Below are 20,633 nucleotides of genomic sequence, written 5' to 3' on the forward strand. Positions count from 1 at the left end.
AAACCCTGGCCCACCCAGGAGTCGGGCAGGTTTGAGAAGGTACGGGGGCAGCTCCAGGTTCCCGGGAGCACCTGGAAGGAAGCAGGGGGTAGCGGGAGGGACGAGCCATTAAGCAAATGCAAGGTACTAATCGTCAGGGCAGTTTAAAAACAGGCCTCTCATTTGGGGCTCAGTTTGCTTGATGAAGCGTTTTTTAAGTGGCACTATTTTGTGTTAATTTTTTCAACCAGCTGCTCTATTATCTGATTATACATTATTCAAGGATCTCAAAAGTGAGCTTAGAGTGCTAGAGAACATAATCTTAGTTCAGCATCATCCATTCAAATGCAGGGGGCCCTGCGCTGGCCCCCGGAATGCTGTTCTGGATCCGAGACCCGGGCTGCCCACATGGGGCCACTAAGCCACATGTGGCTGCAAGCTCACAGACGTGGCCAGTGGACTGACCCGACTCACATTCTGCAAGAGAATGTCAGCTACTTCATTAACGATCTGTTAATGATTACGTGTTAAACTAGATGATACACTGGGTTCAATAAAAATACATTCTTAAAATTCATTTCACCTGTTTCTTTTTTCTCTTTCTGGTGCAGCTACTAGAAAATTAACAATCGCACAGGCGGCTCATGTTTGATTTCTCCTGGACAGCGCTGCCATGGCCATTTGGAAACCGGAGACAAAGGCCACATCCTTGGTAGACCGGGAGGATGGGAACCGCCTCCCCTGCCTGGGCGCTCAGGGTGTGCCCGCTGGGCGCTGTGCTACCGCAGTGTAGCTGAGGACCGACACCGCGTGTTACACACAGGGGAGCCGGGGCGCAGAGACTGGGTAACCCGCCAAAGCCCACGTGGTAGGACACGCCAGAGCCGAGGCTCCAGGTCTGCCCAGAGACGCCCTTGGCCGCTTTGGGAACAAGGCAGAGGCTCCTGCACGGCCCGGTCAGTGCTCCTGCTTTAGGTGGGTGGAAGGGGGCTCTCAGTGTAGAGCAGCATCTCGTAGGCTGAGGCTGCAGGGCCCTCCATGACCCGCCGGGGTGACACTGGGGGGCTGTGAAGACACGCCCGGTAGGAACGGCGCCTCTAGCGAGGATCCTGAGAGGGGCCCACGCGGGAGAGCCACGTCTCTCCTCCAGCGATGCCCACGCTAACCCCTCGCACCCCAGCACGCTCCCCACTCCCCACTCCCGCTGCCCCGACCGCGCTTTAAATTTCCAGAAAGTGCACGGGAACCAGCTGGCAGCTGAACAAACACATGACTGATCGACTGACTGAACGGAGGCGTTCTTGGGGCCATGCACCGCTGGCGGTCCCCCACTGGTGCCCAGACCCCCCACCACGCTCGCCTTTCCCCAAACAGCTGCGGAGCGTCCGAGGTCTAGGAGACCAGGAGGGGCCCCTTAGAAACACGAGGTGATCATCCTTTCTGACACCTGGCCAGAGCCCAAAGGAAAGAATTAGCCAGTTCTGCTGGAAACGTCACTCCCTGGCTCCCTGGTGCTGCCTGGCATCAGATCCAGGCCAGTGCCCCGTTCCCTGCCCCGGGGAGGCCAGGGAAGAAATGACATTTCTGTTTGTGTCTTGTAAATTGCCATAATGGATAAATATGAATCCCAAGTCCGCAGAGACAGGATGCTAGGAAATCTTGATGTTCAGTAAAAGGAGAAGGGGGAAAAAAAGCATGAAAAATTTATTAACCTGGAGCCTCTGGGACCAAACCGCAACTTCAAGACTCAAATTCATTCCCCTCCCCTGTTAATGCATGATTTACGTTGGCAATAACTGCAGTCATAAGGAACTCATCGGATTAAGGAGGTTCACTCTTAACGTCATGGAATAATATTATTGAACTGTGTGCAAAGCCACACATCCCCCAGACTGGCTTCTCCATGCGAGAGGAATTCCATCCTGTGAGAGGTCACACACATGCAGAACAGACTGAGAAAGGGGAAAATGGGCGCCCGGGGTCACTGGCCAACTCACCGCCCAGGAATCCTCCAAACTGAACGTGAAAGAGCCACTGGGACAGGCTAAGCGGGGGGCCTGGCTGGTACAGAGGAAGCTGCACAAGGGCGGCGTGGGCCTCATCATCCTGGAACCCTCAGCCTCTGCTGACCCCTCATGCATGTCTTGGGAGGGGAGAGACCCCCAGCCTCAGCTTGGGGGTGACTCGGGAGAAACGGCAGATCAGGGCCCGACACTCAGCACCAGGCAAGGGGCTCCCCGGACCCTGGCGGGGGGCACTGACTTTGCATGGCGGGGAGGTGAGGGCACAGGCTCGGGGTAAAAGGGCAGCTCTGCCGCCCCCTCGCTGAGTGACAGGGGCCAGTAGCTTCCCTCCCGGGGCCTCAGTTTCCTTATCTGTAAAGCGGGGGCCCCCCTAGAACACACCTCACAAGGAGACTGTTGGGTGGAGTGGGGGAGAGAAGGAGGTGAAGTCCCAGCAGTGCCCCCCTACCACCCCCAACATTATCACTTGGGATGCGCTGTTAGGCCGCGGGCACGGGGTGCCAGCTGCTGGGGGCTGGCGGGGGGTGGGAGTGACATGAAGATGCAGGGACTGACCTCAGGAACCTTCTGGTCTATCACAGTGCACCCCACAAACACCCCAAAGGCCAGGCAGGGGTGTGGGTGCTCTGTGATGCATGGGGTGTGAGTGACGATGCTGGCTGGGCGGGCAGATGGACGGAGGGTGGTGAGAGGCTTCCCAAAGCGGGGGGCACTTAGGCCCGGACTCGGCAGACAGGGAGAGGCTCTCCAAGGTGGAAAATGCCGGGAAGGGCGGGCGGGAAGAAGTTTCAGCGCGGAGCTCAGCCAGCAACGGGGATGCAGACGGGTGGGGACCCCTGGGGGCCTCCCTCCGGCTGTGCCTCTCTGCGCCTCAGTTTCCTCACCCCTTACGGGGGGTGGGGGAAGGTGGGCAGCCCCTCATTCAGCCCCGCACCTCGAGAGGCCCCGTGGGTTGGAGTGCACCCTTCTCGAGATTTTCCAAGTCCTCCTCTGATTCCTGGGACCGGGCAGTAGCATCCAGGTAGGGAGCTCCAGGCCCTGGTTGTGACTCATGTGGACCCTGGGCCCCACTTGCCCCCTCAGGGTGCTCTCCACCCTCGGACCCACATGGGGTCGACCAGGTGTCCCGAGGATCGCCACCATTCACACTGGGGTCAGCCCAGTTTCCGGAAGATGGGCTGGTGGCAGCTATGCCCACTGGCCAGTGAGTGTTTCACTCACAGATCCCATAATGTTGGGCCGCCAGCTTGCTGCCCACATGCTGATTTTTCAATGACTCAAATTATTTAAATGGATAGAGATCCTGCAGAGAATATTTGCCCAGGCCCCATACCCTAGAGGCAGCCTGGATGGGGGCGTGGAACAAGCTGGGGCTTTGACACAGCAAGTGCACAGCAAATCCCGGCTCTTACTCTGATTATGATTCTTATTCTCAGTCTGTGCTGTAAGATGAAGGAGAGAGAGGCCACGAGTCTTCCCAGAAGGAACAGCCATTTATCCGGGAACAAAGACAGGAAAGAGGCCCCCAGGGGCAGGAATCCGGGGAAGAGAGTCGTCCACCTGGCCTGAGGGCAGTGGGCCGGCCAGGTCAGGAGCCACGTGGGACCACCCCACGACCTGGGCAAGTCCGTCACCTCCCGGGCCTCGGTCCCCCTCCTGCAGGATGGGGCGGCTCTGCCAGCTCCACCCCGCCGCCCCTTCTCCGAGCAGCAGGCCACATGACCCCACCCCCGGCCACAGCTGACCACGCAGAACCCAACCATCTCTTCTGGAAGAGCCGCCGCCCAGGGCTTCCTGCCAGCCCCTGGGGGGCTCCAGAACCATAAGGTGAAACGGCCGGGGAGGGGCAGCTGGACCCAGGCTGCATGAGATGGTGCAAGAAATCCTCGGAGGGAGGAAGCGGGGGGACCCGGGGCAGGCAAAGACAGGGCCTTGGGAGAAGGGGAGACGCCCCAGTGGCTTCAGGTGGCCTGGCCTCGGCCCAGCCCCAGCCCGCGTCAGGCCACGAGACAACCCAGAATCGCCAACTGCCTTTGCCTGTAACCTGTGCTCCAGGGGCCCCAGCTTCTGGAAACGCCGGCTCTCTCCCATCCGCAGCACAGCCTCCAAGGGCCGAGCTAGGACACCTCCCCAGCCCCACTGCAGCTTCGATAGAGAAGCCCGGCAAAAACCAGCCCTCCTGACGCCCGAGCCTGGGGAGGAGGGCCGCAGCCACGTCACCAGCAGGCACGCTGGGAGCCTCCTGGAATGCGGGCCGGAGAACTGCGCATCCTTCCGGCAGGGGAGCCGCACCACCACCACCCCCGTGGGGACGGCCCGGGCAGACGGCCGAGACCAGCGCCCGTCGAGGGGCCCGTGTGAAGCCCCGCTGCCCCCCCCGCCTCCCGCCTGGCTCCTTACTCTGCAAGTTCCTCCAGGCTGCGGTACACGTCGTCGTCATTCTCCGCGGTCTCCTCCGAGGGGAAGGGCCTGTGGGAGAGGAGACGTCAGGGGAGCGAGCAGGTCTCGGTGGCACCGCCGCCCTGGCCGGGCCCCCAGCCTGGGGTCCACCACGGGCCCCCTGGAGCGAGCGCAGGAGCAGGCGGGCTTCTGTCCGCTCCCTCGTGGAAGGAAACGGGGTGCACATTACGCGGCTGTGTGATGCAGGACCACCCAGACGGAGGTGCCTAGAGTGAGGACCCCACGCCCAGCTCGGCCCCGGACACCGGAAGTCGGTCCCTCTGTCCAGGCCCCGGCATCCCTGCTGGCAAACGAGGGAACCGGGTCAGGGACAGCAGGAAGCTTCCATCCGTGCGACTATCCTGCTTCCACACGCCAAGGGGACCCCAGACACGGGGATGTGGGCTCCCCCGGGCATCCTCGGCGGGGAACACGGGAACCTGTCTAGGAGACAGAGAGGGTGGGCCATGAGCCCCAAACTTATCTGGACTTGAGACCCTTATTTTCCATGAAAATCTCCCAGTTCTGTATTGGGGGGATTCCCAAGGTCCCCGCAAACTCTGTCACCCCGAAGACGCATCTGGGAGGAGTAAGAGAAGGGCCCAGGTGTCAGAAAGCTTCCCGGCTGGTGTGAGGAGGGCGGCACGGCAGGGTCGTCACCTGCAGACAGGCGTCTACCTGGGCAGCTCAGAATCCGTGGGAGGGGAACTCACGGGGAGGAAAGGGGGCTCCCTGGGAACGCGGGGTCTCGGGCCGCACCTGTCACTACTGCAAAATGAACCTGGGCCTGACTCCTGGGAAAAGGGGTGGAGCCAGACCACGCTGCCCAGGTGCTGGGGGCCGGCCAGTACAGGTGAGGAGCGTTAGGGCGTGAGATGCAGGTGACACAAAGCCCTGGGCGCAGCCGGGCTCACGGGAAGGAATGCAGGCGCGGCACCAGCCCCAGCACCGCCTGCACGTGGCACGCGCTCGTGGGGAGGGCGGGTGAGCCCGCCGGCTCTGTCACCCCCCACTGGGATCTCATCTGGAGACTGATATGAGATCCCAGTTCACAAACTGGAGGAAAGGGGCAGGTCTGCAAACGAACAGCGCATTCTGGGTAAAGACGCGATTGGAGTGGAAATGGGAAGGGCACACTGTCGGTACCATACCCACACCTGGCCCCCCCGTGCCCACCACCAGCACAGGGAGCCCATGCAGCAACCTTTCAAGGAAATGGGCTTCTGACACACTCTCCGGGCTCCCCGGAGTCCCCTGCACACCCGCGTGCGAGCGCCCACTCCTGCCTCTCCTGCAGGGACCTGCAGACGAGGTGCATGGTCCCGACCAGGTTGAACCAGCCCACGCCGGGCACAGAGGCCAGCCTCCAGGAGGACGGGGCCAGAGGGGGGTGAATGCTGCCAGGAGGAGGGGGCTGCCAGCTCGTTCAAAAGCAATGGGCCCAAATTAACCACCTTCATGGAGACGAAAACGCCCCTTTGGTTGAAACGAGCATCTCCCCATCTCCCAGGGCACGTGTTCTGGTAGGAAGTCTGTTACTAATGATCTCACAGGAGACCCAGCTGGCGGCCTCCTTGCTGGGGGTCAGGCTGACGTGCTCAGCAGGGCAGTCCAGTGGGGATGGATGCCTGGACCCTGTAGCTTCCACTACCAAGGCTCGGGGCCTGTGCTCCATGGGGTGGGGGCCTGGGGAGCCCACTGAGCCAGCAGCTGGAGGCCTGGGTCCTGCCCAGCTCTGTCACAGAGTTGCATGGCCATGGGTCTGAGGTCCCAAGGCAGACCCACCAGGCCAGGGGTCCCCATCACCTGCGGCTTCATGGCAGTAGCTCGTGGCATGGCCCAGCTTGACCTCTCTGTGGTGGGCTCCCCCTCCTCCCTGTGGCTCTCCCCCCCTTCCTCCCATCACCATGACAACGGCATCCCCCACTGGGCATCATGTGGCAAGAAGGAAGGAGGACAGATGTGTGTCTTCAGGTCACAGGGAGAGCTGCAGGCCACCAGGGCGCCCTGGCCCTCAGCAGACGAGGGACCCTCACTGACCCAGCCATGCTTCCAGCCAGGAAATCACTCCCACGATACAGGAGAACTGGAAGCTGACCCAGATCCCACGTGGTTCAGGGGGGGGCTGGAACCGAGCTCTGGTTTCTTAAAAGTCAGTCGAACGTCAGTCACCCCGACTGCCGAAGGTTCCGGCCGCCACCCTACTGATCACAGGAAATCTCAGGCCAGGCTGAGATGTGACTGCAGGACCCAGAGGTGGAGCATTCCCCCCAAACCACTCCCTGACCAGCTTTCCACCAGCTTGACCACTCTCTCAGCCTGGGTCCACTTCTGCCTAGCATGGTGCCTGACATTAGAGAGGCATGGATGGATGGATGGATGGATGGATGGACGGATGGACAGACAGATGGGTGGGTGGGTGGATGGAAGGATGGATGATGGATGAATGGTTGGATGGATGGACGGATGGATGGATGGACAGATGTGTGGGTGGATGGATGAATGGTTGGATAGATGGATGGATGGGTGGGTGGATGGATGGACAGATGGACAGACGGATGGATAGATGGATGGATGGGTGGGTGGGAGAACAGGTGGGTGGGAGAAGGATGGGATTTCTGGGTTGATGGACAGATGAATGAGTGAGTGGGTGGGGGCATGGGGATGGAAGGATGGATGGGTGGCCAGGAGGACAGGTTGGGGGGGGTGGATTCGTTGGGGAATGGATGGGTGGACAGATAAATGGATGTCAGATATTCTCAAGCTGTCCCTTCCCCCTAAAACAACAAGTGGCAGCCCCAAATTAGATACAAGGAAGCATTTTCAAGAAGCGCTTATGAAAATCCATGCAGAGGTACCTGAGTCAGCTCTGAGCTGTGACTTTACAACACTGACCCTGACTTAACCCCGAGGAGAAACATTTGCACAGAGGGCGTTTCTGGGGCCACATTCCAGCTATAACTTCAAGCCCGAGAGGGGCTGGAGCAGGTGTGACTCTGGGGTCACTTGCAACAAGGCCTGGCTCCACCCTTCTGTCTCAGGCACCGGCTGATCATCCAGACCCCACTGTGCAGCATCTACCACCCCCGCCATTAATTTCCCCCGCCCCGGCTAGACCAGACGTCCAGACGTTCATGGTGGAGTTCATTTGTTCTTGAAGAGGAGGGGATGAGAATCAAGTATGGCAGAAAGGCACAGAAATGACCGTGGGCCAGACACCAGAGTGCGGTCATCCGGGTCCTCAGGGCGGGGGGCCCGGGGGTCAGGGCGGGGCTGGGTTCCTCTTATCCCATCAGACCCTTCCTGAGGACGCATTTCCTTGTGCTCCGCTTCTGGGAAGCCAAGTTTCCCACTCGTACCACTGAGGGAATTAAGGGGATGCCCAAGCCGGAAGCAGAAAAGTTGCCACGTGCCAAGAAATCCCCAACAGAGCCCATGCATCAGGCTGTGTCAAATCCACCCCAGCACCCCGTCCTCCCGGGGGGGGCGGGGGGGCGGGGCAGGGATGAGAGGCTCAAAAGCCACTGCTTCAAAGGTCCCACCGAATTACGCCTCCCACCCCGAGGTCAATGTTAGCATCCGGCTGCTTGGCTGGCATGGCCCTGTGTGGGCAGGACAATGACAACCCCAGTGCCAGAGGCTAGGGGGGGTCCCCCGCTAGAGGAAGAAGGCCCCAAAACACGGCACCCTAAGGGAGTGGCTGAGCCCAAACCCCTGAACAAAGAGCAGAGGGGGGCACAATTCTTACTCCAAACCACACCTTCCTCTCCTTCCCCCATCCATTAGGTAGTTCCTGGACACCTGCTCTGAGCTGGGCTTGGGGGCTGCCATTGTCACTGCTTCAGGGAGAAGGCGGAGCATGAACGCAGCTCTGGGATCAATAAATCAGGCTCTGGTCCTTGTCCACGGGACTTCTTTCAGAATCTGTTGTAAAACCACGGCCTCTGAAAAGTGCCCGCGTGCGTAGCTGTGTGTACGGCTGCGTGGGGACAGGACACGTGGTCGGGAAGGGGGCAGACCCGATGCTCCAGGGTCACGGCATGAAGGTGGCAAACACAGGTACATGCCACCTGGGACCCAGGAGCAGTTGGATGGGGACACTGGAAGACCCTGCACGGCGGGCAGCAGGTCCGATTTATAGGACAACAACCCAGTAGCCAACGAGAGGACCCCTTGGGAGGAGGTGCCAGGTCTCCGGGTTCTGGGGGGACGGGGGGAACTCGTCCAGCTTCACCTCTTCCCGTGCTGTGCTGAGGGACTCGGGGCCTGGACACAGGGTTCCAGGGCAGTGCAACCCACTTGTCGGCACTGATTTACTATTTTTCCAGGCAGCAGCTGATGACCCCCCCAGCCTGATTTTCATGCACTTCAAACCCAGCTCCGGTGCAGCACTCAGTGTGCTGACCCCTCCTGCTATCTGGCAGCAGCCTCCCCTGCGTTATCCAATCCAACTCAGGGCTCCACCAGGCAGGGCTATGTGGTGGCTCCCGGGCCTGCTTCCCCGGGGGTCCCTCCACCCCAGACCAGGGAGCCTCTGGCACACAGCAGGTGCACATCTCATGACTGTGCTGTCTGCAGATGGCCCGCCAGGACAGAGAACGTTGCTTCCTAGAGCCATCGCTCTACACCCTGGCAAGAAGCCAAAACAGAGACCCCACTGCCACTGTCACCTTCATTTTCGGGGAGACCTTGTGGGGGGAACTAAGAGCCAGGCCTCTGCAGGTAATAGATCTGGGTTCAAATCCTGGCTCTGCTGCGGACTCGCTGTGTGACCCTGAGCAGGAAACTCTCCCTCTCTGAACCTCAGTTTCCCCAACTGTAGAATGGGGGCAGTAGTCATTGTTAAGATTAAATGAGATAACACACGTAAGCCTCTCAGCCCAGGTCCTTGCTCCCAGCAAGTGTCCCGCATATGACAGCCTGAGTCACCTTGCCTCCCCTTCTCGGGGGCTCATCCCAGGAGTCCACTTCCAAGTCCAGGGCCTCAGACTCAGGCAGTCCCCACTGTCCCCACGGCCTCCTGAGCAGCAGCCCCAGGGCCCACCCCGGGTTTCCATGACAATTAGGAAATGCCCCTCACCCGGGTGCCTCCAGCCCTGCCCCAGGCCCATGCGGTCAGCACCACCATGGGGTCCTCCAGCCCACCCTGCTGAGCTCTTTCTCCCCGGGGGTCTGGAAGAAGAACGGCATCCAAACAAACACTCATATTCAGGAGGTAAGAAAGCTTCGGGTCCGACCACCTAGCGCCACTCAGAGAATCTAGGACACAGGGTTTATTTTTCCACACTTCAGATGAAAGCGACCCGGGCCGAGACAACTCTTCACTTCTCCATCCTTCACTTGGCGTGTGCAGGGAGGAAAGTGGAAATTCAACTCACAGAAAAGCGCTCCCTGCAGAGTGACCTCCAAGGTCCGTGTTCACCAGCAGCATCACGGAGCAGCCCCATCGGCAGATGCCCCTGGTCCTCCTTGGCCAACCCGGGGCATCCGAGAGCAGGGGCAGGGCCTTGGGTTCCCACCCTGGAGGGCGAGACCAGCTCACGGCCCCCAGAGAGCAGACTCAGCCTCAGAGGCCCGGGGGTTCCCGGCTCCTGGCACCTGTCCTGCAGGGGTGACCACCGCCCAGCTTGCCCCGGACCAGGGAGTTACCAAGGATGCGGGAATTCCAGGGCTAAAACTGGGACGAGCCGGCCACCCCAGTCAGGCGTGTGGCAGACAATGGTGCCTCATTTACAGCGCTGGCACTACCTGGGAGCCCTCAGAGTTCACTCCCACAGTCGGGCAGGACAGTCTCCGAAAACGGCCTGAGAATTAGGGGCAAGTGGGCCTGCGGAAGGCCTGGCACGGGGCCCGGCCCCGGGACACCATCGGGTTCAGCCTCACCTCACCAGGTGTGATGGGGGCCCAGGCAGGTGCTAGGTGAGCAGGAAGAGGGCACGGTGGGCGGGAGGGACCGGGAATACCCGGGCCACAGGGCACTGGGCCCCACCCCGCGTCGTACCAGTTTGCCAGGGAAATGGCAGCCAGGCAGACTTCAAAGGCACATCAAACCGCAGCCTGAAGGCCCCAGCAGGCCCATTTAATTATTCAAAGAGTCACCTGGGTGCCGCCTGCTAATTGAATTGAAGCACCGGATTTTGCTTATTAAAAACGGCTCTCCGGCTAAACAGCCCGACCATCCAAACAAGCAAGGGATCATGTCCCTCTCCCCAGCCCACCACACTCCCATGCAGACGGGCCACCGTATCAGGGGCTGCGACGGGCCGGGCCCCTCCACCCACTCCCACCACGAGGGCCACACAGGGCTAAAGGGCATGGGGACGGCCACAAAGGCATAGACAGCCGGAGGAGGAAAGGGAAACCCGGAGGGCTTCCCATAGGAGGTGCCGGGGAGCTGACTTGGAGAGCAAGGTCTAATTTGAGTTCAGAGTTCCAGCCCTGTGTCAGACAGACGGGGGGCTGGAATCGGCCACACAGCTTCCTGGCCCCTGAGCTGGCCAAGGGACCTGAGTTAACTCACCTGTAAAATGGGGATAAACCACCTGCTTCACACACAGGCCGTGTGTGAAGCTTCATGACGTGCGGTGTGGCTGTGCCCTCCCACAGGGCCTGGCCCGTAAGGAGGTGAGGTGATGGCCAAGACTTAGGGGCTGGAGGAGGCGGCCCGGGCAGAGGTGATCACACCCTGCGCGCTCGGGGCTGTGCGGTCTCAGAGAGGCTGGGGCAGAGCAGGAGTAGGCTGAAGGGCCAGGTCGGGCAGGAGTCCAACGGGAACCAGGGCGGAGGGAGGGAGTGATGGATGGGCCGGCCCAGGTGCCACCACCAGGACCTTAAGCCCAAGTCAGCACAGAGGTAGGAGGTCTCGCGGTCCCCCTGTGACGTCTGCAGAGGCAGGTCCAGCAGAAGTGCAGGCGGGGGAAGAGGTGTGGCCGGCTCTAGGAGACTGGGGGAGACCCAAGTGAACCCCCAGATGCCAGCCAGGCTGTTTCAACCCTTGCTTCCAGAACCCTAGGGAGGCAGAGGGGGACACTGACCTTGGGTCAGGTAAGAATGGTTTGTTTCCCGCCATCCCATTGTCTGAGGGAGGGAGGGGCCTGGAGCTGCTGCTGAGACAGAGGAACGCGGTTTCTCGGCAGCTGCGAAGCGCAACAGAGTTTTGACTTTCCGGCCCGCTTCTCGGAACGGCAGCACTTTGGAGCGGAAAGGCCAGCGGATCAGCGGGGCCATCTCCCCCTCCAAGCGGGGCCCAGTACCCTGCAGCCACTCGGCTGTTTTCCTTTCATGCCACCTTGACCTCTTCCCAGGGGACACCTGCCCGGCCTAGGCAGGAAATCCCGGCGGCCTGCCAGGGCCCCGCCCGGATGGAACGCTCTAGAAATGCCCATCGGGGAACGAGAGGCATCACAGAGAGGCCACACAGCCAGCATGGGGGCTTCCCAGAGCCACAGCCTGCACAGCCCGCCCCCCAATAGCCTCTCTTCCCAGCCCAAGGCCCAAGGCCTCTTGCAGCTCCGTTTTCACCAGCAGACTCTCTGCACAAAAAGTTTCCACACTGGTCACTCATGGGCCAGAGTCCCTTGGCCGGGGGAACCGCGCCCAAGCGCAGTCGCGCTGGGCAGGGAGAGGCGGCTGGGGCCCCAGGGGACCGGGGCAGGCTCGGCTCCAAGGAGGAAGCAGGCCAGGCAGGCGGGTGGCTCTGCCCAAGGCTCCAGAGCCCATCGGCTGCGGGGCAGGGATGGGGCCCCCCACCAGGGCAGCTCTGAGCATGCATGGAAAACCACACCCCGGAACACCCGGGCGGCTACTGGAAACGCTCTTCCCTTTTCTCCTTCTCCACGTCCAAAGCTGTCTGCTCCCTGAAATGCCCCTTCTGGCCCTGTGAGGCCTGTAACAGCAGAGCAGGGCCCCAGCTGCCCCCTGACCCTCCCCCTGCTCCCCGGTCACGGCCCGGCCACACTGGACACGGTGACAGTGGCCCATCTGGGTCACGTCCGGGCACAGCAGTGAGAGTCAGAAAGAGAAGAAGCGGTAGTTGGCTGTGCCACGTGGGTGTCCAATCCACACTGCTGGCTCTGGACGCTAAACCCACCGTGACATGTCAGAAAAGCAGATCTTCCGGGCTCCCCTGGTGGTGCAGTGGTTTAGAATCCGCCTGCCAGCCAATGCAGGAGACACGGGTTCGAGCCCTGGTCCGGGAAGATCCCACATGCCGCGGAGCAACTAAGCCCGTGCGCCGCAACTACTGAGCCTGCGCTCTAGAGCCCTCGAGCCACGACTACTGAGCCCACGTGCCACGACTACTGAGCCCACGTGCCACAACTACTGAGCCCGCGTGCCACAACTACTGAAGCCCGCGCACCTAGAGACTGTGCTCCGCAACAAGAGAAGCCACCGCAATGAGAAGCCTGTGCACCGCAACGAAGAGTAGCCCCCGCTTGCCACAACTAGAGGAAGCCCACGTGCAGCAACGAAGACCCAATGCAGCCAAAAATAAATAAATAAATAAATTTATTTTTTAAAAAAGCAGATCTTCCTCGTAAATACATGAAAGCTAGGAGACTAGCTGGGGACCCTCCTCAGGGATCTGGGGGGACCCGGACGGGGGTTCTGAGAGACCACCAAGCCGCTGTGTGACCTCAGGCAAGACCCCTCCCCTCTCTGAGCCACGTTCTCCCACCTCCGAGAACAGATGGTGGCTGGGGGGCTGGGGTGTCAGAGCTGGAGGCACTCCTCTCCCCTCCCCCCACTTCCTGCCAGTCTGCTGGGCAGTGAAGGCTCAGCCCCTGGCCCTTCCACCAAGTCCTAAGAAGGCCTGTGTAGGCCCGCAGGGAGGGTCTCTCCCCTTGGTGGGTCCGCCAGGACAGAGAGGGCAAACCTGGGACTGCCTGCAATCACCCCCTACCTTCCCATCCCCTCTGGCCGGGGCAGACATCACTAGTTGATCTCAGTGTTCTCTGTGGCAGAGCTGGGATGCATGATGCTCCAGGTGGAAGACTGGTCTGTGGACTCCGGTTAGAGAAGCAGGTCCTCTTCCTGGGGGAGTTCTGGCCAGCCCTCCACCTACTGCCCAGAGGACGGCACTGTCCCAGGGCAATCGGGCCAAGCCCCTACCGCCGGGCTGAGGGTCTGGGGTGGAGGTGGGGGCACACACACCCTGCTGAAAGGACACAAGTGAAACCCAAGCCCTCCCCCCAGTTCACACACGAGGGGTCCAGGGAAGGCCTCTGGATGGGGGTGTCCTCAGGTTTCCCCGTCAGTCAGGACAGCCCCCCACAAGATGGGGGTTACCATCTCGTCACAAATGAGGACACCAAGGCTCAGAGAGGTGGAGAAAGTTGCCCGAAGAGACCAGCCAGGAAGTGACAGAGCCGGGCTTGGAGCCAGGACTATCCCCAGGAGGGGTCACAGCAGGGAAGAAACCCAGGCGGGAGCAAGCCTGCGTTCCTCACCCCTGCCCAGGCGTCAGGCAGCATCTGGGCTGCAGCTCTTGGTCATCCCGAGGGGCTGACCTGCCAAGTGGGTGGGTGGGGTGTCACTCCCTGTACCGCCAGCACCTCCTGTGGCCTATCGGGCCCTCGCTCCCCTCCCCCCATGATCCCTCCCCCGAGCCACCCTCTCTCCGGCCTGGACACCCGCGGCAGCCCCTCACTGGTCCTGGCGTCCACCCTGGAGCCCCTGCAGTCCACACGGGGCCAGCAGTTTCTAGACAAAATCTCAGAGGCCACTGCCTGCTGAAACCCCCCCCCAGGGCTTCCCCTCACACTCAGAGAGACCAGAGACCCCCCACCCTGCCCACACCTCCCAACACGACCTTCCTCCCACCCCCTGCCCCTCTCCATCCCACAGGGACACCAAGCACATCCCCTCCCCGCCCCCCCAGCGCCTCTGCCTGGGCCTCCGATGCCCAGACCTGTCCACACTGGCTCTGCTCACTCCTCGGGGGTCGGCCAGATCGAGGCCACCTCCTCGGAGAGGGGCACTGACCGCTGCATCTGAGGGCCTCCGTCCCTCCCTCTGCCGCCCCAGCCTCAGACTCATCCCCCTGGAGCAGGTGCACACGACTGGTGACGGGGCAGGATAGCTGCGTGCCAGTGTTCGGGCACCAGGCTGCTCTGGGCTCACCTGAGGACAAGGACAGGACTGCTGTCCCCCACTGTGTCCCGGGGGTCCGGCTTGGCTACTGCAGAGCACAGAACTGGACCGCAGCCCTTCTGGATGGCGCCAGCCCTGGGTCTGGAGGCGGCCCTGGGCAGGGAGGGCTGGGCTCGGGCCAGCTGTCCAGCCTGCTATGCTCACCTTGGAGTCTGTAGGGCCGAGGGCCCAGCCAAGCCTCAGGGCCGGGCTCCAGGCCTCGGCTTTAATCAGAACCACTGGTGCCTCACTGCTGCCCTCCTGGGAGGGGCCGGAGCCGGACGCCCATCCCATCCAAACCCCGCTCCCGGAACTGCCAGTCGGATTCCCAAGCTGGAGAGACGTGCAGGGCCCGTGGGTGCTCAATGGCAGGGCACCCAGCCTCCTGCAGCCACCCAGCCCACCAGGGGCGGGGCCGGGACCGCGCCTCGGCAGCCCCGCATCGCATCGCGTGGTGGAGGGCCGGACCCTCCAGTGCCGAGCAGGGTAGAGGCCTGCCTTAGTCCCCCTACCAGTGACCCCAAAGGGAAAAGGGAGGCTCAGCTGCCCCCAGGGTCAGCCGGTGAGACCCGAGGCTGGTTTCCCAGCCCCCAGAGGCCAGTTCTGCCAGGACCTGAGGCTGGAAGGGCCCGGAGATGTCCCGGGCAGCGGATCTGTGCCTGGGTCAGTGCTGGGCCCATGCCCCAGGACCCCTGACCCCCAGATGACTCCCATGGGAGGATGGGAGGATGAGGTCCCAGTTCCACCCCCACCGGCTGGGCAACCCTGAGCTAGAGGTGCCCTCTCGGGGCCTCAGCCTCCCCTGCAAAATGGGGTTGAATCCTGATTCCCGGGGTCCAGGTGCGTGTTCAGTGAGCTGACCCGTGGGAGGGCTCCGCCCCATGTGTGTCGCTGCTGCTATGATGGGGGGAACGGGAAACGGGGGACAGGAGGAGGGGCAGCTCCGGAGAGGCCAACGTGCCTCACAGGACAGAACTGCACACCACGACCTGACCGATCACGTGACGGCCGTGAAAACAGCAATCCCAGGAGTCAGCTTACACCTGGTGACTCTGTATTAAAGGTCCGAAACAACGGGGACTAAACAAAACTACGCATGAAATATAATAAGACTAATTTTACAAGAGCAAGGAGGTGGAAGACCCGAAGTTAAGGATGGTGGTTACTTCCTGCTGGGGCCGTCGGGGGCCAGGACCCGGGAGAACAGCGGGTGGTCATACGTTTCCTCCTGCCCTGTGAGCTAGAAGGGCAGCTCTAGCTGAATGTTGAATGTTGGGCTCGTGAAACTTAAAAATAATTAAAAACTAAATAAATGAATCCATAAAAATAAAAGAAGGAAAACTGATAACCAACAGGGAATAAGCAGGGAACGTTAAGGGAAGCCAGACAGACGGTCAATTCCAAGAGTCCCTTCTCTCCTGTCAAAATATCGCCACAAGTTGCCTAAAACTGAGGCGTATGGTGGTGGGGACCGGCGGCTGGGACGGAGGTGAGGGAGACACGGCGGGCGGCGGGCAGGCTCAGGTCGCACGGGCTCACCCACCGAGGGCTGGACGGTGCAGGGGGCGGCCCCTCTGAGGCAGCCTGGAGGGGCCGTATCTGAGTTCACTCCACCAGTCCCTAAATGCCTGACCTCAGGCCAGCCCCCCAGGCTCTCGGCCTCAGTCTCGTCATCTCTAGAATGGGACACAACAGTCCCTCCGCGCAGGGATGGGCAGCATCACGCAGCGGGGCAGGCTGAATTCCGGTCGCTGGACATCCTGGCTTCACCGACGGAGCAGAGGCTGTAGGAGGCAGTGGGTGACTTGCTGGGTCTCCTTCTCCTGCCGCGGTGGCCACTCTGTTCCAGCAGGAGGCTGTCTGTCAGCCTGGCTCTGGGGGCAAGTGGCGTGGAGGGGAACACGGCCGACACACACGTGTCGCTGCAGCAAGTCAGCGAGACTCGGCGCTGCTTGCTGGCACTGAGGAGCCTGGTCCATCCTGACCACGGCAGCAGCCGGCACAGAGGAGCGACGCGACAGAGGAGACCCACAGTGAGAAGGATGACCCAAGTGACATCGGGGGGACTGTCCCTTTATTACCAAAGCCCCTCTCCCGCCAATGAGATGAGCGGGACTCAGGCTTACCCGAGCACTGCCTTCGCACCGTGTAACTGGATGTACCCAAAGCACCAGAACGCCTTTGGCAGATGATGCTGCCTCTCAAGGCGGCAGGTCTGCTTCACTGGCTCGGCCAGCCTCCTGCCACGGCGGAGACTTGGGCCGGTCCCTCCCCACCGGCCACGGCCGGGAGCAGAGCTCAGGGCTGCACAGAGAGCACCGCTGACCTGGCCCCAGAGCTGGGCTTGGGGGGCGGGGGCTGGTTGCTAGCAGGGCCACATCCCCCCATACCGCCGGCCACGCCACGATGTCACATTCTGTTCCAGAGCATTTTTAATGACCTCACATCCCTTCTGCATATGGATAAATCCCACTGCAAAACAGGACAAGATTTCCTTCTCCGTCTCTGAAAACGAGCCGATAATGTTACACAGCTGCCCGATAAATGTTTAATGGTGGTATTTGCTGAGAAGGCAGCCTTTGATTGTTTTGCCTGTTACAGAGTGAAGCAGTCTCCGCTCCCTAAAGGGAAGGACAGGCCTGGGGAGGGGGGCGGAGCTGGGGCTCCAGTGCTCGAGGACATTTTTACAGCCCCCAACACTGAATGTCATTGGGGACAGGGCACCTGCCAGTGAGGACACCACTGTCCTTGGAGGTCCACCTCCCATCCCTGATAACTGGAGGGGGGTCTCTGAACCCCAAACCTCCCTGCCAGCCGCTGGCCTCCTCCTCGGCATCCAGGTCTCGGGCTGGCAAGGGCTGTGCGAGGACCGGGTCAGGGCTCGTGGGGCTCTTGCTTAGCTTTCAGGAGTTGCAGATTTGCGCCCCCATGCACCGGGGATGCCAGAGGCTGAGGGACCCCCGCCTGGGCCCCGTCCCAGAGCCTGCTGCCCAGCAAAACCCACATCCCCGGGCTTGAAACAATAGAACTTCATTCTCTTGGTGCTGGAGGCCAAATATCCTGAAACCAAGGGGCAGGCAGGGCCACACGAGGCTCTGTGGGGAGCCCTCCGGCCCCTCCCAGCTCCCGGGGGCCCCAGACGGTCCTGCGCTTCGCAGTGTCACTCCAGTCTCTGCCTCCGTCTCCACGTCCCTCCTCTGTCCCTGGGTCCCTGCTCCGTGTGCCTCTTATAAGGACACCTGCCTTTGGATTTAAGGCCCACGGGGTAGTCAGGATGATCTCATCTCAAGATCTCTAATTTAATTACATCTGCAAAGACTTTTCCCCAAAGCTCACATTCACAGGTTCGGTGCCATACCTTCTTGGGGCCACCACTCAGCCCACGACACCTGCCCTCCCGCGGGCTCACCGGGGGCCCCGTGGGAAGCCAGGGCTGGGAGGCAGCGTCCTGAGGCCTCGCTTTCAGAACTGTGCTCGGACCACTCCACACTGGCCCCTGCTCCACCCTGGCCCTCGCCCCGGGCTCTGACCATCAGCCAAGTGAGCCTCCTTTTCAGAGATCAGGAAACAGGCTCAGGGCTAAGAAACCTGCTAAAAATCACACCGGCAGCCCAGACCCGGGTCTCTCAGGCCCTTAACCCCGTGCCTGTGGTCTGGGGTCACACTCCGGCTTCTCCTCGCACCCTGCCCTGCATACGGCTGCAGTGCCTTTGCCTGCCTGTGACCGGGGTCCAGCGTCCATCTCCCCACCTGACAGTGACCGGTCCCCCATGTGTCCCAGCACCTGTCCAGGGCTGCCGGCATCCCCAAGCACTGACAGAATGAATGAATGAATGAATGAATGAATGGGCAAAGGAATGAATGAATGAGCAGACGACTCCCTGGGCCCCGTCACCACCTGCTCGGGAAGCTCTCTGGGCCTCAGTTTCCCCATGTGTAAAAGTGGAGGATGAAGGGCCAGGTGTGGGAGCCGAGGAATCGGAATGGGGAAATTCACACTCAACCTGCCTCAAGCCTCCCAGCCTCCCAGACAGGTGCGGGCAGATCCCCCATGCAGAGAGGCTCCTTCCCTTCCTCCCGTCCCTCAGCGCTGGACCTACTACGTGCCAGGCACTGTGCTGAGACCGTCACGGCCATCTCGTGAAGCCTCACAACAACCCAGGGAGGGGGCTACAACTCTGACCCCACTTTACCCAGGAGGCCATGGAGGCTGGGGCGTGCAGAGACTGACCCAGCACCCCAGCACCGCCCCTAGTCGGCCGGGTCACTTCCTCGCCCGCCCTCCACTGCAACACAGTGTCGAGGGCCTGCTCTGTGCTGGGTCACTGCCAGGCCACGGAAGCTGTGACCTTGACCACCTCAGAGCACCACGTGGAGACCAACCGACGTTTACGTGAAAGGGGACAGACGGAGGAAGGGTGGCAGGACGGGGTGTGGACGGAGAAGCGGAAGGACAGATGGGTGCATGGATGAGGGCACAGGTGACGGGCAATTGGAAGAATGGATGGACAGACAGATGGGTGGATGTATAAGTGGGTTGATGATGGGTGGAAGGAAGGAAGGATGGACGGACGGACAGATGGTGGGTTGGATGGACAGAAGGACAGGCGGGCAGGTGGGTGGGTGAACGGGAGGGAGCGAGTGAGGGTGGGGGAGGGGAGGGAACAATCATAAAAATCCATTAGCTCAGCCAGATGCACATTTGCTGTGGGCAAACTGACAGCACAGGCACGTCTAGCTGACAACGATTATAACGATCTGGGAGTGGGGCAGAGAGAGACATTCAGCTGCACTGCATCTTTCTAAAGACCCCCACCCACCGCGGAAGCTCCAGCTGGCCGCTCACGCCCCTCCTGCCGGGCTGCATCTCGCTGACCGCCTCCAGCACGGATTAGCTCCCCGCTGCCCCGCGGGAAACGGCCGGTTAATATATTTTTGAACAAACGTGTCCCTTTCCAGCTCTCGTGCCCACAGTGGTAGCGGCAGAGAGAAGCAGACACAGCGCTCCTTCCAAATTCTGCGCAGGGGTGAGTGGCGGCTGCAAGGAAGCGGCCCTCCCGGTGTCTGCGGTGGCGATGGACTCAGGAAGAGTCAACCGGCCACCGTTTGCCACCATTTGTCAAGCACGCGGCCCCCCTCCTCCACGCCGTCCTCCCGACAGCCCCATTCACAGATGGGGCCCAGGCTCAGCTGCCGGTGGCAAGCACTGGGGTGTCCAGGGAAGGACGCTGCAGGCCCTGGATGGTGGGGAAGGTTCAAAGGCTCCGTGGTGCCTCCCGGGAGCTCCGTCCCCGTGGCCAGTGTGGACAGGACACGGCCTTGGTGTCGCCAAGGCCAGCGTTTGGTTCTCCCTGCTGCCCCAGGGTTGTCCCCTCCTCCCCGAGTGTGGGTCACTGTCACCAAGTGGGGGGAGAGGGTTCCCGGCAGGAGGTTTAATTCAACAGTAGATTCCTTCCCGGGAGGGGCCCTGCATGGAAGCAGGTGTCACTTTGTTAGGAGAATGCAAAAGGAATCCACACGCTGCGACCACTCTGTTCGCCAGGGGGGGCCCCGCCCTGGCCTCAGCTGGACCCTCCTTCTTCTGAGGCGGGTTCTGTGTGATGACACCTGCGAGGCCAGAGTGGGGGGACAGGCCAGGCGGAGCCCCATCCGCACCTGCTCCCTCGAGCGAGGGCCTGGCCCACACAGCATGCACCCCTTTGAGGCAGGAAGCACCCCACCCCACCCAGTGACGGCCGGTCACCAGCCTCGGCTGCTACATCACACCAGCTCCGGGGTCCTTGAAACAAAGGAAACCAAACTGACCAGGCCTGACTGCCCCCCCCCTCCCCTGCCCTCACGCCCTCCTCCAACACCTCCCAGACAGGAGCTCCCTCCCCGCCAGCCTTGCCTCTGCCATGAGGAGCACCCTCCCCTTCTAGAACCTTCTACGGAGCCCCAGGCAGGATCAGGAACACTGCAGGCGCCGCTGCCCCAGCCGGTGGGATCCCTCCGTTCAGGTGTGAAACGCTTGGGAGCACGACAGGGGTGATGGTGGCACAACACTGCAAATGTGTGAGC

General features: G+C 61.4%; 1 protein-coding gene across 5 annotated transcripts in view; it reads right to left on the reverse strand.

Moving 5' to 3' along the window:
* VAV2 (vav guanine nucleotide exchange factor 2) overlaps positions 1–20,633 on the reverse strand; it is a 181,000-nt gene that overhangs the window by 56,118 nt on the left and 104,249 nt on the right. For all 5 annotated transcript variants that reach the window (XM_061199641.1, XM_061199638.1, XM_061199640.1 and 2 more), the window contains exon 4: positions 4,404–4,472. In XM_061199641.1, coding sequence (XP_061055624.1) covers positions 4,404–4,472 — 69 coding nt within the window. The remainder of the gene's footprint in view (positions 1–4,403; positions 4,473–20,633) is intronic.

Source organism: Eubalaena glacialis, chromosome 9 (genome assembly GCF_028564815.1).
Source record: "Eubalaena glacialis isolate mEubGla1 chromosome 9, mEubGla1.1.hap2.+ XY, whole genome shotgun sequence".
Lineage (NCBI taxonomy): Eukaryota > Metazoa > Chordata > Mammalia > Artiodactyla > Balaenidae > Eubalaena > Eubalaena glacialis.